Source organism: Capricornis sumatraensis, chromosome 3 (assembly GCF_032405125.1).
Source record: "Capricornis sumatraensis isolate serow.1 chromosome 3, serow.2, whole genome shotgun sequence".
NCBI lineage: Eukaryota > Metazoa > Chordata > Mammalia > Artiodactyla > Bovidae > Capricornis > Capricornis sumatraensis.
The window spans coordinates 168,811,686-168,826,474 of NC_091071.1; the positions used below are offsets into that span (position 1 = coordinate 168,811,686).

At 37.8% G+C, this 14,789-nt stretch overlaps 1 protein-coding gene across 10 annotated transcripts in view; it reads right to left on the reverse strand.

Moving 5' to 3' along the window:
• Window positions 1–14,789, reverse strand: part of EPB41 (erythrocyte membrane protein band 4.1) — a 186,927-nt gene that overhangs the window by 38,427 nt on the left and 133,711 nt on the right. For 4 of the 10 annotated variants that reach the window (XM_068968949.1, XM_068968951.1, XM_068968953.1 and 1 more), the window contains exons 11-15: window positions 9,734–9,927; window positions 6,403–6,459; window positions 6,176–6,217; window positions 4,994–5,056; window positions 184–360 (exon numbers count right to left, since the gene is read on the reverse strand). In XM_068968949.1, the coding sequence (XP_068825050.1) occupies window positions 184–360; window positions 4,994–5,056; window positions 6,176–6,217; window positions 6,403–6,459; window positions 9,734–9,927 (533 nt within the window). The remainder of the gene's footprint in view (window positions 1–183; window positions 361–4,993; window positions 5,057–6,175; window positions 6,218–6,402; window positions 6,460–9,733; window positions 9,928–14,789) is intronic. The other 6 variants (XM_068968957.1, XM_068968950.1, XM_068968948.1 and 3 more) reach the window with 2 other exon arrangements.

Below are 14,789 nucleotides of genomic sequence, written 5' to 3' on the forward strand. Positions count from 1 at the left end.
GGACTGGGTGGTCCACGTGACTTAAAAAGTTGAGTGTCTGATCACGAATGCTTTAAAGCTGGAATGAACTGATAAGACACCAAAGCTAGATTTCAGCTCTGAACTTTCAGATACAGATTATCAATATACAAAAGCATTTATTTCACTCATTCTCACAATTCATCACACAGACAAAGTACTCACTCCTTCTCCTGTAGGGATCTGCCCATTGATGTTAAGTGTTCGAAAGGGAGAGTGAGTGGATAAGCGTTTATCCCATTCACTAGGCCGTGGTTCTGGTACGGATTCCATGAAGTTCTTTTTCAGCTCACTGATGCTGGCATGATGTTTTTTGATCTCTTCTTGACTTTTGTCTAAATCCTATAGTTGAAAGGACAAAGATGCAAAACAATGAATACTCAGGGAAAAGCCCACATCAATGGAAACCCACAGAATACTATGGGCACGGGTAGAAAATAACTCCACATCCAGGATAGATGTTATTAATCCATAAATTGCATTCAAATTGTAAATATACAATATGGTATATTTTCTTGTGTGTTTTTTTTTTAACATGGTGCTTTTCTTGGAAGCAGTAAAGCATCATCACCCTATAGCTCTTAGCAGTTATAGAACCCATAAAAAGCTCACTCCTTAATGTTACAACTCTTCTTCCCATCACGTCACAGCACTGGATCTCCAACTCCTCATCCCAAGCAGGTAATCCTACAGCCCAATCAGCCTCAGCTTGATAGGAACTGATTAAGGCTCAGCTCAGGCAGGATGGAGATAGCGATAGATAAGGAGAAACTGTTAAACGAAGGACGTGGTGAAAGATTTGACCCCCACCACTGGCTGCCTTGCCTTGATGAACTGCAACTAACTGCACAGTACCGATCTATCTCTACCTGGAGAGGATTTTGCTTCCTTATTACCTGGTGGCTGTTGTTGGGTTTCGGTAAATAGGAATAACCCCTTCTTGATACAAAAATGTATTATTGAAATTCCTGGCTCAAGCCTCCAGAGCAGATTGTTACTATCTCTGAGTAATTACTCAGGGATATACAGTATAATGGAATTTTTTTCTTTGTCAGTACTATCCACACCCACTAAAAGCCTTATGCTTTCTACCTTCTCACAGCTTTACTTCATCCCTTAGTACCATTCAAAATAGGAACTGTCTTCTAGTTACTGTCAATGGATGGGGAGCAATTTAATAAGAACTTGTCGAATACCTTATTATGTCTCACTGACAACTTAAAATAACTATTGGAGCAGATGTGACTACCGGACAACTAGGGAAAAACTCTCATGAGGGATATTCCAAGGAGAAATGATCAAAACTGGACAAATAAAGCTAGAAATGATATAATAAATAACATTCAAGTTTATGTAACAGGAGGCAGAAACCAACTTTCAAAAGAGAGACTAGGCCAGAAATAATCTGGGAAACACAATGTGAAGACAAAAACTCAAATGTTCTTTGTCCAACATATTTCTTCAAAAAAAGTCAAAAGATCTGTGCTTGAAATCAAAACATGTGGGAGCCTGTCACTTGATGACTGCTAAAAATTCTGTGTTTATTATATATCAAGGCAGTTCTGTATCCAAGAAAAGCACAATACTAAATATATCTCTTAATATGCTCTGTAACTTTTGGGGATTAGTCTTTTTTTTTTTTTCCTTTGGCTCCATGGGAAACAGCCTCATTTGGGGGTGGGGTGGGGAGGGTGAGGGGGGAAGGAACTTGTTTAAACAAAAATTTGCTTAAAAAGTTCCTCCTGGGGCAATAGAGGCGTCAATTAAGTAAATTTTCTTCAAAAGCAATGTCAAAGAGAATACAGTATAAGAAAAAGAATCAGTGAAGCATATGACACAATTTTGATTCAGGAGATATTCATTCAGAAAATTCATTTAGTAGCCTATTCCTTTTATTTTTGCAAGACTGAAAGAGGTTTACGTGATCTGAGATCAAAGAGAAAACTAACCCCAAAAGGGCAATCCTGTAGCTCCCCCATTGCCTGCTGGGGTGACATGTGAGTATAGCTCATGAAAATGGGCGTCACCATGGGGAAACCACAGTTTGCACTTTTGTTCCAGCTGAAAGCAAGAAAACCATGTTTACTAGCTAAAGAAAAGCAGGAACAAGGTCTGTCAACGACTCCGTAGTTGGCTGAACAACCGAGACCCACCAGACATGTATGGCTCTTGACCTAGCTTCTGACAAAAATCAAATCTGCTCGGGCCAAGAACAACTAAACAGATTTGGGAGGGTTAAAGGCGAGAATGGAGCAAAACAAAAATGATCAAGAGATGCTATGATAAAACCATAACTCTCTCGGTTATTAGCCTCTTACTTATGAGAAACTGGTGATTTGTTACTTAGCCTGCTTAGCTTTTGTTTGGCTTGGAATCTGAGAAAATAAATGTTTCAATAAAATCAGTGGCTTCTGAGGGAGCTTCCTCCAACCTTTTTAGCTGGCTCTGTTGGAAACCTGTGGGGGCACAGAGGAAAATTCAGATTTCAAAGGGACCTGTTCCAAATAGAAATTGCCATAGACACTTGCTACAGGTTCTCTTTGGGAGATGGAGGAGGCGGCGGCAGATCTAAAAATGAACTCGACCTTATTTGTGCCAGAACAAAGCATTAGTGGGGGTGGGGTAGGAGTAGGGGGAGGAAAGAATACTTAAAAAAAACCTGCTAGTATGACAGACAACGTGAGAGAACTTCCTTAAGTGGGGCTGGGGGTGTGCAGGGGAACTTTTACAATATAGAGAATGATGGTGAGCCAAACTATTTTGGCTGTTTTCAGGTGAGACACCTATCATCCTACAAGTTTAGCAGCAATCAAACCAAACACGTCATTAAACAGAAAATATTCTGGAAAGGTGGTTAGTAGCTTTAATTTTCAAACACACACTTGTTTAGAAATCCCCTCTCATGGCTGCCAATGAAATGCTGGGAAAAACACATCACACACAGGGACTCTGTGAGTCTCAGAAGCCATAACACACCTCGTGGAACAAAGGACAAATATATGATTGGCACTGCAGGTTCCAGTTAAGACGAGGAATCAACGGCGGGCAAGCCAGGAAGCAGGCATGTTTGGAACTGGGAGACGTTACACTGCTTGAGAATGAGATCAGCTGACATCTGTTATTCTTCCTGATCTCAGGAGTGGAACCATTCAGGTCTAGTTTCAGTTACGTGCTAAAGCAGAGAGATCTAGTTACCAAGTTTAAAATGCCCTAGGATCCAGCCTAAGAAAACTCCATGTTACATGAGGTAAATATATATAAAGCACTTGGTATTGTGCCCACTGCGCAGGACATGGTTAATGAAAACTGGCCATAGTTTATTTTTATCAAAGTGTACTATACCTAGCAGGCACTCAAAATATATGCACTGATAAAGAATAAGATGAGGTTAACTAATTCCTGGAGGATAAGTTCCATCTAAAAAAATTTCTTCAAACTTCCACTTTAATAATACTTACTGGTACATATGTTCACCTTTCAGGTCTCAGCGAAGTGTTAACTCATCAGAGACAACTTCCCTGTCCACCTTATTTGGAGCAGATCCTTTTTATTAGCATGCCATACTATCTCCTTCATAGCTTTTATAATAACTTATAATCATTTTACCAGTTTGCTTGTTCCCTGTTTCTCTCTTCCACTTGTCCCTACACTATATGCTTCCTGAAGGCAAGAACCACTTATCTTCCTACACAGTTACATTTCCTTTGTACTTGAGTTAAATCCATGATGTCAGAATTTATATTTGTTTATATTTATATAAACATAAATATAAATTTATATTTATATAAACATAAATATAAATTTATATTTATATTTGTGGTTCTGTCTTGAGTGGAGTCATAATTAGGTCATCAGAGAAGAGTTTCTGATGTGTAAACATGATCTGTTTTTTCACAGAATAAGTCCAATTTCCTTCATTTTTCCTCACAGAGTTCCCCTAATCTTCTAGTTAGTTTTACGTTTCCTTATCCAGTGTGGAGTCTGAAACTAGATAAAGTATACTAATATAAGTTTGGTGAAAATCTGATCAATATTGAATATAATGACCTTACAATTCCTATAGCAGATAGTTATGTTGCTATTTCTGAATAGGAGAAAAGTGTAGTTTAATAATTATATGGATCCTAACACAAATCCAAGCTTTACCAATTTACTAGTCTATAACCGCAAAGAAATTACTTAATTTCTCTAAACCTCAATTTTCTCTTTAAAATAAAAATTCCATACCCATAGACTTGTTTTGGGCTTCCCTTGTGGCTCAACTGGTAAAGAATCCGCCTACAATGCAGGAGACCTGGGTTCAGTCCCTGGGTTGGGAAGATGCCCCGGAGAGGGAAAGGCTATCCACTCCAATATTCTGGCCTAGAGAATTCCATGGACTATACAGTCCATAGGGTCGCAAAGAGTTGGACATGACTGAGCGACTTTCACATTCAGACTTGTTTTATAATTAAACTATCTTATATATATTATATGAACTACTCATTAAATGCCAGCCTCCCTTCCTTCCTTCCTGTATTTTACTTTTTTCCCCGACTACTCTTTTGTCATTTTCACAAGTCCATTTTGAATTGTGATCATACTTTTCCACACTCTCTAGGTTCAGAAGATTAAAGAACCATACAAATTTGATGCTTGAGACATATAGGAATTTATACTCTTGGACAATTCAATAAACTTTTAAACAGTGATACAGTTCTTTCTGAAAGTGGGTAAAACAATGGAACCATGGGATGCAGAGAGGTAGTCCCAATCATATATTTTTGGTTAAGTATGAGAAATGGAAACTAAAGATTCACAAGTAGAGATGGTTGCATATCTTCATGTTTACCAACATGCAAAAGCATCTTAAACCTAAAGTTCTCTCATGCAATGGCATGCAAAACCAAACGCAGCACAGAAAGAAGAAAGAGGATCAGCGAAGAATGCAGGTTTACAGGCAACCAACTGAAATAAGCTTCAAGTTCATACAAACCTCCAACATTAAATTGCTATGTCTGATATAAATGTTTTCACCATCTAGTCTCTCTCTCTTTTTCTGTGAAAATGAAAGAGGGAAAAACAGAAAAGCATAAAAAATTAAAATGTTGTTCTTGCGGGAAAAAACTGCAAATTGGCAAACCAAAAAAATATTCAAAATTAAATGTCGACAGCGAAGCATATGCCAACATGAAATGGTCACAGAACCACAAGGACACACAGAGAACATGATTACCAGCAGAGAATGGATGGCCTTGTTCATGAATGATGCGAGAATGCGATGATGTTATTTAAACAGACAGTGCTCCTGGCTTCATTGGCTTCTTACATAACAAGCTGTTTTATGTTCCTTTTTGAAGCTAAGCTGTTTGAGGGTTATCTTAAAACGCATGACTTTAAGAAGTCTTGAATCTCTGTGTTCATGGAGTAGGGAAATGCTTTAAAACATTATTTAGCTTTTTGACATTGTTTCATATTTAGTAATACCGCAGTACATACATCTCTAATACCTTCCATAAGAAAGATCTAAGGACATTTTATACAGAGTCAGTCAATATTCTATTCAGTAAAAACATTCATCCCACTCCCTGGCTAAGAAGAGTGAGACACAGAACAGCCAAACCCATAATTATTAGCAATGCTGGGAGCTGCTGCTATGATGGTTTCCATGATGCTGTTGTTTAGTTGCTAAGTTGTGTCTGACTCTTTATGATCCCATAGACAGAAGCATGCCAGGCTTCCCCATCATTCACGGACCCCCAGAGTTTACTCAAACTCAAGTCCATTGAGCATAAACACTGGATGCATATTGTTGATTCCAAGCATATGGTGCCACTGTGAAATATTTCTTATATAGTTTAAAGGATAGATTTGGCCTTCACTTATTTCATTGTGTTTAAGAAAGTGTTTTCACACTGAAAAAGTTAATTTTAATGACATTTTTCAATATACAGTACAGGATTATAATTTCTTTAGTATACATATGTGTGTGTATATATATATGCATATATATACATTTGTGTGTATATATGTGTGTGTGTGTATACATCTGCTACTTGAAAGTATTCCCAGCTTAAGAGAAATCAATGAAAAGAATGGATCACTGTCTTTTTAATGCAATATGAAAGTCAGCAGGGATGATGGTAATATGATTTTGTGAAAGTGAAAAATAGCTAACCTTCCTCATTCTTATCAGATCTTCAGGTTTTTCTGCAAGCTTCTGTTTTGCCATTATTAAAAAAAAAAGAAAGAAAAATGATAAAATATTGGCTCATTGAAGTTTGTTTGAACTTTCATTATATATATATATATATATAATTTTTTTTTTTTAAGGAGCAGGGAAGACGGGAGAAGAAAAAATTGGGGAGGGAGGGAAAAAGGAACAAGTGGCCCACTGGCACAAACCTGCGTTTGGTCACCATTTGGGGTGGGTACTGTGACCTCGATGTGGGTTTTTTCCACCTACATTTAAGAAATAAAGTGGTAAAAACATTTCAGGTTAGTAGGTTTCTATGAATGGCAATATTTCCAAAACAGCCACATCCTTATGTGGTTGTGAAATAAACTGATATGATGCAATCGTACAGGGGGTGTTACAGGGAAGGACGCTGTTCTCAACCGCAACCTGTCAGTTCACCAACACATTCTCAAGGCTGAAGAGGTAATATGGACAGCCAAAGGATCAAAAAAAAAATTAAGGTAATTATTCTATTAATGAAGAAAACATGTTTCTACTTGTTTTGTAAAAAGTATTTACTAAAAATAATAATTTAGGCTTTAAAAAGTCATGTTTTCCTTTTTAAAAAATGATGTAGAACTATTTTCAATGACGGTTAAAAACAAATTTACAAAGATATCCATGTGTGACATACGTGACAGAAACAAAAAGAAAATCTTTACACTTAAAGCACACATAAAATAAACCACATATGACACCAAACAGGTAAATACAAAAAAATTCTGTTAGTTGACCAATCTACTTAAGGAAGCAGTTTAACCTTTGAGTTTATTAGACAGCAACACATCAAAATAAACTCAATGCAAATGTTACTGATGCATGCAGTTACTTTCAAGGCTGATTTATAAATAAGCACACACAGGGCTCAGCTGCAACATTCAACACACTGTACTCCCCTCTCCAGGGAGTGGGAGCCCATGTGTTCGGTGGATATGAAAGATTCATCCTTAGTAGTAGGAAGATAGTAACTAAGGCCTCCTGCTTAGCTTTGAAATACCTTTAGTAGCAGTCATTGTATATGCCCCAAGTGGAGTAAGCATAAATTTAAAAAATAAGACTGTTAACAGAAAGCATAATAGTAAGCAATGCCTAAAGCACTGGATATATCAAAATGAGAAAAATATTTTTATTAAGGGTCAAATTAATCGCTTTGTATCTTTACATTCTTCACAGCACTTCATTAATTTGTGATTTTGACATATTCTTTGTTTTTGGCTTCCAAGTGGCTTGCTGGATCCTAGTTCCCCAAGCAGGGGTGGAAACCTGGGCCCTCAGCAGTGAAAGTGCAGTCTTAACCGCTGGACTGTCAGGGAATTTCCTTGACATCTTCTTCTTGATCACATTTGGCAGCCTTACCTCAGAATATAATGTCATTGTGCTGTTTTCTCTGGGACTGAATATAAGGAACATAAGATGACAGCAAACTTTGTGACACTGTCAAATCATAAGCACATCTGGCTACAGCCTTTTTAACTGCTGGGGTAAGTAACAATTTGGGTTACTTCCGCTCTGAATCCCGGTAGACTTGCTGTGTGGCTGTTCACAAGTTATTTCACCTCTCTGAGTTTCAAGGTTTTTATTGATAGAATGGAGACAATATCTTCATAGAGTTGTAAGTGCTTAGCAAATGTAAGTTTTGAATTATTTGGTAAAGCTTAAATTACTTGTTTAAATGAATAATGACTTCTTGCTTGGGTCCTTAGCAATCCAACAGCAAGAAGTTGAGAGTCTCTATTTCAGTTTAAGAATGGAGACCAAGTAGTTCTGCATATGCTCCTATAGAGAATATTAACTGAGATAAATCTGCACATGAGGAAAGGTACTGTCTCCACACCTGCAAAATAGGTCTTGTCAAATGACTCAAGATGCCAAAAAGCTCTCTCTATCTGGCACCAAGTTAGTGTTAGGTAATAACATTTCCACAATTACAGGGCTACTTTATTACTACTGCTGCTTTATATAGTAAATACAGCTTCAAGCAAATGTCATAATTAGTTTCTAAGTGCTACAAATAAAATTAACTCAAGTCATTGTTAGCTCTGTCACTATTAGCACAGTAATAGAAGGTTATCAGAAGTGGCTTTCAGTCTGATCTCAATACAAGTATCTGAAAATGTATTTATATAGAATTAACCAGCAAGAAGGCCCCCTACTGGCACCTAAATGGTGAGCATATAACAGGAAGTGATCTCTCCACTCTGCTGAGGCCCCAAGAGCAAAGGGAACCTATTCATGAAGATACTTTTATCTGCCAGATAGGTGAAAGAACAAGGAAGTTAGCACAAAGCCAAAGGAATCTTGGCCACCAGAAAGATTCCCTTGCCACTTCCACTAATTCAACATTTTCAGTTAGCAATATAAATGGAAAGATAGTCAAAGTGCCAGGTGAGCTACCCTAACATTAAAAACTGAACTAGTCTAGCATCAAAAAGGCACTGTTGCTACTGAACCTCGTGGCCAATGTCAAGCACATTTGGCTAGATACAAAACTGCACACACTTACCATTCATTCAATGTCCCCTACCTCTGGACTCAAGTTGGTCTCAAAGGACAGTGAGAACTATGTCACACTGAATACTTTTTTAATACAATCAAAACAGAGCCAGACTGGCCACGCTTTATAGATAAACTAGAAATTGAACTGGCTCCAAAAGAACAGAAATAATCAATCTATCTGCCAAGGTGAGAGCACTTACTAAGGTCTTACCCAGTTTTACATTTCTTAACAGACATATAAAAATGTAGCTTTTCTTATAAAGAGTGTTTCTATTAATTTCTGTTGTCAACAGTGAGACTTGTATTTATTTTAATAAATCTGAACTGACACCTCAACTCCATCGCTGCTTTAAATGTATTTTTTAAAGCTCAGCAACGTATAAAAGACTAGTTCAGGTACTCCTGGGAAATCAACTAATGAAACTTGTGATTTTTCAACAAAGTTCAGTGACTGTGGTGGTACAATCAACTCAGAACTATAAACAATTCAGTAGCATAACTTTCCTTACGGAATGGATCTTCTTTTTATAAAGTTACTTAAGATTTGAACAACCACATATATGTGCTTCATACAGTATCTGGATATTCTTTGGGCACGTTACACATATATCCATTTTAGGAAATCAAATTATATTTTAATCATACTAGCTGAGCTTACTCTTAGAAAGGAATGTGGAGATTCCTTCTGGATGAGTAAAAATTATTTTTAAAAGCAGATGATCACAGTACTGGTGAGTTTTACCGACTCAGTTTTTAAAATTTAAGTTGGGTAAAGCTGTGTGTCACCTGAAAACATCTGGGAGAGCTTACAGTCTTCATGACATAATTCTTTGAAAATATTTTACAGGTCTACAGGGAGTTACCTTGTTTCAGAAAGAGTGAGGAAGAAATAACTTTGTTAGGATTTAACAAAAACCAGTGCTTTGAGAACCCTCCTGGTCAAGGAGTCAACACCTCTGAACCAAAAGGTGGGCAAGCTGGACCTCTGGGCTTATGACATACCTTCCACGCTTCTGTGGGCTCTGGCTCTGCTTCCTCAGGCGGCGCCTCTTCCGGCTTCACTTCCAGCTGCACTGCTTCCCTCTGTGCCTTCTTGACAGGCGCCCCTGGGGCACCGCCTTCTGCGGCTTGACTCGGAGCAATGGCAGGTGCAGAGGTGGGCCGAGGACTTCGGTCTGCTGACTCAACGGCCGCTGCTGCATGAAAGAAAGTGAAAGGGAAGTGAAGGCAAGAGTCACTGTACCACCTTCACAGCCACCGGGCGAAAGAACTGTGGCTTCAGGACACATATGAGGGTTACAGTGTCCAGTAGCTAACATACGGAAGGTAAAAAAATGAATTATTACTGTTCTGGCAGGAGACCAACAGCTTTAATGGACACAAAAGTTAGAAGAACCCTGACAGAAAAGCTAAAAACTCCTGATGATGATCATATTCTGTAAAGGGTGGGATCGGAGGCAGGTTGGGCGGGGGTGAATGTGGAAAGCAAAATACGAAAAAAAAAAAAAAGAAAAGCTCATTTTATTAAAAAGTTGGCAAGATTGTTTAACCTTGTAATCTATTAGCTTCAAGAACTTGCAAGGTAGTCTATGAAGGAGAAAAAGGGTTAATTAAGTCTGATTTCTTTCAGGAAGACTTTTTGAAATAAAGATGCATTTATTTATAGGTGATTTCAGTAACCTAAAAATATATTCTAGAAAAGAGGATTAAGTCTGATGTTTCTGTTAAGCCTCCTTGGAATGATTACAAAATAACTTGGAATGATTACAAAATAACTTGGGATAAAGGAATCTTCTTATAAGACATGTACAATTTTTGATGGTTGTTTAAGAGCAAATCTTTGAACCAGACACTTTCCTTTTTAACTTTTTCATTAAAAAGTAAAATTCAATCCATTCAGCTAGTTTATGTCTTCTGGCTGTGGCATTGAATCCATTTGTGGAATACTCTCTGACATAAACTGCAGCAAGATATTTTTTGATCCACTTCCTAGAATAATGAAAATAAAAACAAAAATAAACCAACAGAACCTAATTAAACTTAAAGCTTTTGCGCAGCAAAGAAAACTATAAACAAAACAAAAAGACGATCCACAGAATGGGAGAGAATATTTGCAAACAAAGCGACCAACGAGGGATTAATTTCCAAAATACACAAACAGCTTATGCAGCTCGATATCAAAAAAACAAACAACCCAATCAAAACAATGGGCGGAAGATCTAAATAGGCATTTCTCCAAAGAAGATATGCAGATGACCAAGAGGCACATGAAAAAATGCTCAACATCACTAATTATTAGAGAAATGCAATTCAAAACTATAATGAGGTATCACATCAGTCAGAAGAGCCATCATCAAAAAAGTCTACAAACAATAAATGCTACATAGAGTGTGGAGAAAGGGAGCCCTTCTACACTGCTGGTGGGAATGTAAATCGGTACAGCCACTATGGAGAACAGTATGCACGTCCCTTAAAACACTAAAAACAGAGCTACCATATGATCCAGCCATTCCAACCCTGGGCATATATCTGGAGAAAATCATAATTCAAAAAGTTACATGCACCCTAATATTCATTGCAGCATCATTTACAACAGCCAGGGCATGGAAGCAACCTAAATGTCGATCAATGGATGAATGAATGAATGAAGAAGATGTGGTACGTATATACAATGGAATATTACTCATCCATAGAAAAGAACAAGATAATGCCACTTGCAAGGTCACAGATGGACCTAGAGATTGTCATACTGTGTGAATTAAGTCAGACAGAAAAGACAAATATCATGTGTTACCACTCATATGTGGAATATTAAGAAAAACAGTGTTATTGTGTTGGGTAAAAAGTTTGTTGAGGTTTTTCCTCAACACATGAAAAGATGTTTTTTGGCCAACCCAACACAAATGAGCTTATTTACAAAACAAAAATAGACTGACAGATGTAGAAAACAAACTTATGGCTACCAAAGGGGAAAGGGGTGGAGAGGAATAAACTGGGAGATTGGACTGACATATACATACTACTACATATAAAATAGATAACTAATAAGAACCTACTGTATAGCACAGGGAATTCTACTCAATATGCTGTAATGACCTATTGGGAAAGCAATCTAGAAAGAATGGAGATAGATATATATTATATATATGTATTATATATAATATATATCAGGTGTATATATACACTTGATTCATTGTGCTGTACAGCAGAAACTAACACATTGTAAATCAACTACACTCCAATAAAAGTTAATTTAAAAAATAAAATAAATTCAAAACCTTTGGTCTTTAGTCCTTAAAATAATCAAAACAACACTTTGAGTTCTACCCTACTCTCTTCCAGAGTCTTATCAATCTGCATCATCACTCCCATTCTCTAACATATTTAGAGCAGCAGTTCTCAATCAGGGGTGATTTTGCCCCCCAGTCCATGAACATTTGGCAATATCTGGAGACATTTTTGGTTGTCACAACTGAGGAGAGAAGTAGGAAGGGGTACTGGCTCTAGTGTGTACAGAATAAGCTTGCTGGTTCAGTTCAGTTCAGTTCAGTCACTTAGTTGTGTCCGACTCTTTGTGACCCCATGAACCGCAGCACACCAGGCCTCCCAACTCCCGGAGTCCACCCAAACCCATGTGCATTGTGTTGGTGATGCCATCCAACCATCTCATCCTCTGTTGTCCCCTTCTCCTCCTCCCTTCAATCTTTCCCAACATCAGGGTCTTTTCCAATGAGTCAGCTCTTCACATCAGGTGGCCAAAGTATTGGGACTTCAGCTTCAACATCAGTCTTCCAAAAAACACTCAGGACTGATTTCTCTTAGGAAGGACTGGTTGGATCTCCTTGCAGTAAAAGGGATTCTCAAGAGTCTTCTCCAACACCACAGTTCGAAAGCATCAATTCTTCTGTGCTCAGCTTTCTTTATAGTCCAACTCTAACACCCATACATGACCACTGGAAAAACCATAGCCCTGACTAGATGGACCTTTGTTGACAAAGTAATGTCTCTGCTTTTTAATACGCTGTGTTATTGGTCATAACTTTCCTTCCAAGGAGTAAGCGTCTTTTAATTTCATGGCTGCAATCACCAACTGCAGTGCTTTTGGAGCCCAGAAAAATAAAGTCAGCCATTGGTTCCACTGTTTCCCCATCTATTTCCCATGAAGTGATGGGACCGGATGCCATGATCTTCATTTTCTGAATGTTGAGCTTTAAGCCAACTTTTTCACTCTCCTTTTTCACTTTCATCAGGAGGCTCTTTAGTTCTTCTTCGCTTTCTGCCATAAGGGTGGTGTCATCTGCATATCTGAGGTTATTGATATTTCTGCCGCCAGTCTTGATTCCAGCTTGTGCTTCATCCAGACCAGCATTTCTCATGATGTCCTCTGCATATAAGTTAAATAAGCAGGGTGACAATATATAGCCTTGACATACTCCTTTTCCTATTTGGAACCAGTCTGTTGTTCCATGTCCAGTTCTAACTATTGCTTCCTTACCTGCATACAAGCTTCTCAAGAGGCAGGTCAGGTGGTCTAGTATTCCCATCTCTTTCAGAATTTTCCACATTGTGATCCACATAGTCAAAGGCTTTGGCATAGTCAATAAAGCAGAAATAGATGTTTTTCTGGAACTCTCTTGCTTTTTTGATGGTCCAGCGGACATTGGCAATTTGATCTCTGGCTCCTCTGCCTTTTCTAAAACCAGCTTGAACATCTGGAAGTTCACAGTTCATGTATTGCTGAAGCCTGGCTTGGAGAATTTTGAGCATTACTTCACCAGTGTGTGAGATGAGTACAATTGTGCGGTAGTTTGAGCATTCTATGGCATTGCCTTTCTTTGGGATTGGAATGAACACTGACCTTTTCCAGTCCTGTGGCCACTGCTGAGTTTTCCAAATTTGCTGGCATATTGAGTGCAGCACTTTCACAGCATCATCTTTTAGGATTTGAAATATCTCAACTGGAATTCCATCACCTCCATTAGCTTTGTTCATAGTGATGCTTCCTAAGGCCCACTTGACTTCACATTCCAGGATGTCTGGCTCTAGGTGGGTGATCACATCATTGTGATTATCTGGGTCGTGAAGATCTCTTTTGTACAGTTTTTCTGTGTATTCTTGCCACCTCTTCTTAATATCTTCTGCTTCTGTTAGGTCCATGCCATTTCTGTCCTTTATCGAGCCCATCTTTGCATGAAATGTTCCCTTGGTATCTCTAACTTTCTTGAAGAGAGCTCTAGGCTTTCCTATTGTTTTCCTCTATTTCTTTGCATTGATCGCTAGGTTAATTAACCCTAATTTAGGGCAAAGACTATATATAGATTGCTTTACAGGGAATATAAAATATATGCTTATGACAAAAGCTTGATCTTCTCACAGAGTTAAGAGCTGTTTTGGTTTGGATTACTGGGCATCTAAGTTTCACATCACTCACTTAAAAACAATCACTCATACTCTTTTTATGATTTTTATCTTCATTCTTTTAGGAACTAAAAGAGGACATACACACACTTTGTAGTAAGAGCTCACTGGCAATGGTTAGAAATGCAGTGTGTTTCCATATGATTTCATAGTTCTGATCATTAACCTTCATGTGCTGAGACTTAAAATCTTAATTAAATTACATGGAAATCTACATAATTTTTATTACATACTTTCCAGCATTCTTAAATTGAATATATCAAATTTTACTTTTCCCAATAAATCTAGACTCATAAGCAATAAAAATTAGGTAAAATAAAAGGAATTCCATGAATCAGGACAGATTAAAAAATTGAAATTCACAAGTATGTCATATACACAACACCAAAAAAGAAATGCTTGATGTACTGTAATGAGCTCTAGAGAAAGAAATCACTCTTCAGGGGATACACAGGAAAAAAAAACAACAGAAACGCAAGGATCTAATTTATCTTTCAGTAGAAACTCTGTAGCCTCTTGCAAGTCCCTGCTCCTCATGGGTGCTCTAAGCCCATCAATGCAAGAATGGCAGATGGCAGACCAAATCTAACAACACAGGGGAATGTGACAAAATATTTTGCTCACAGTTGTGTTAAAGTAT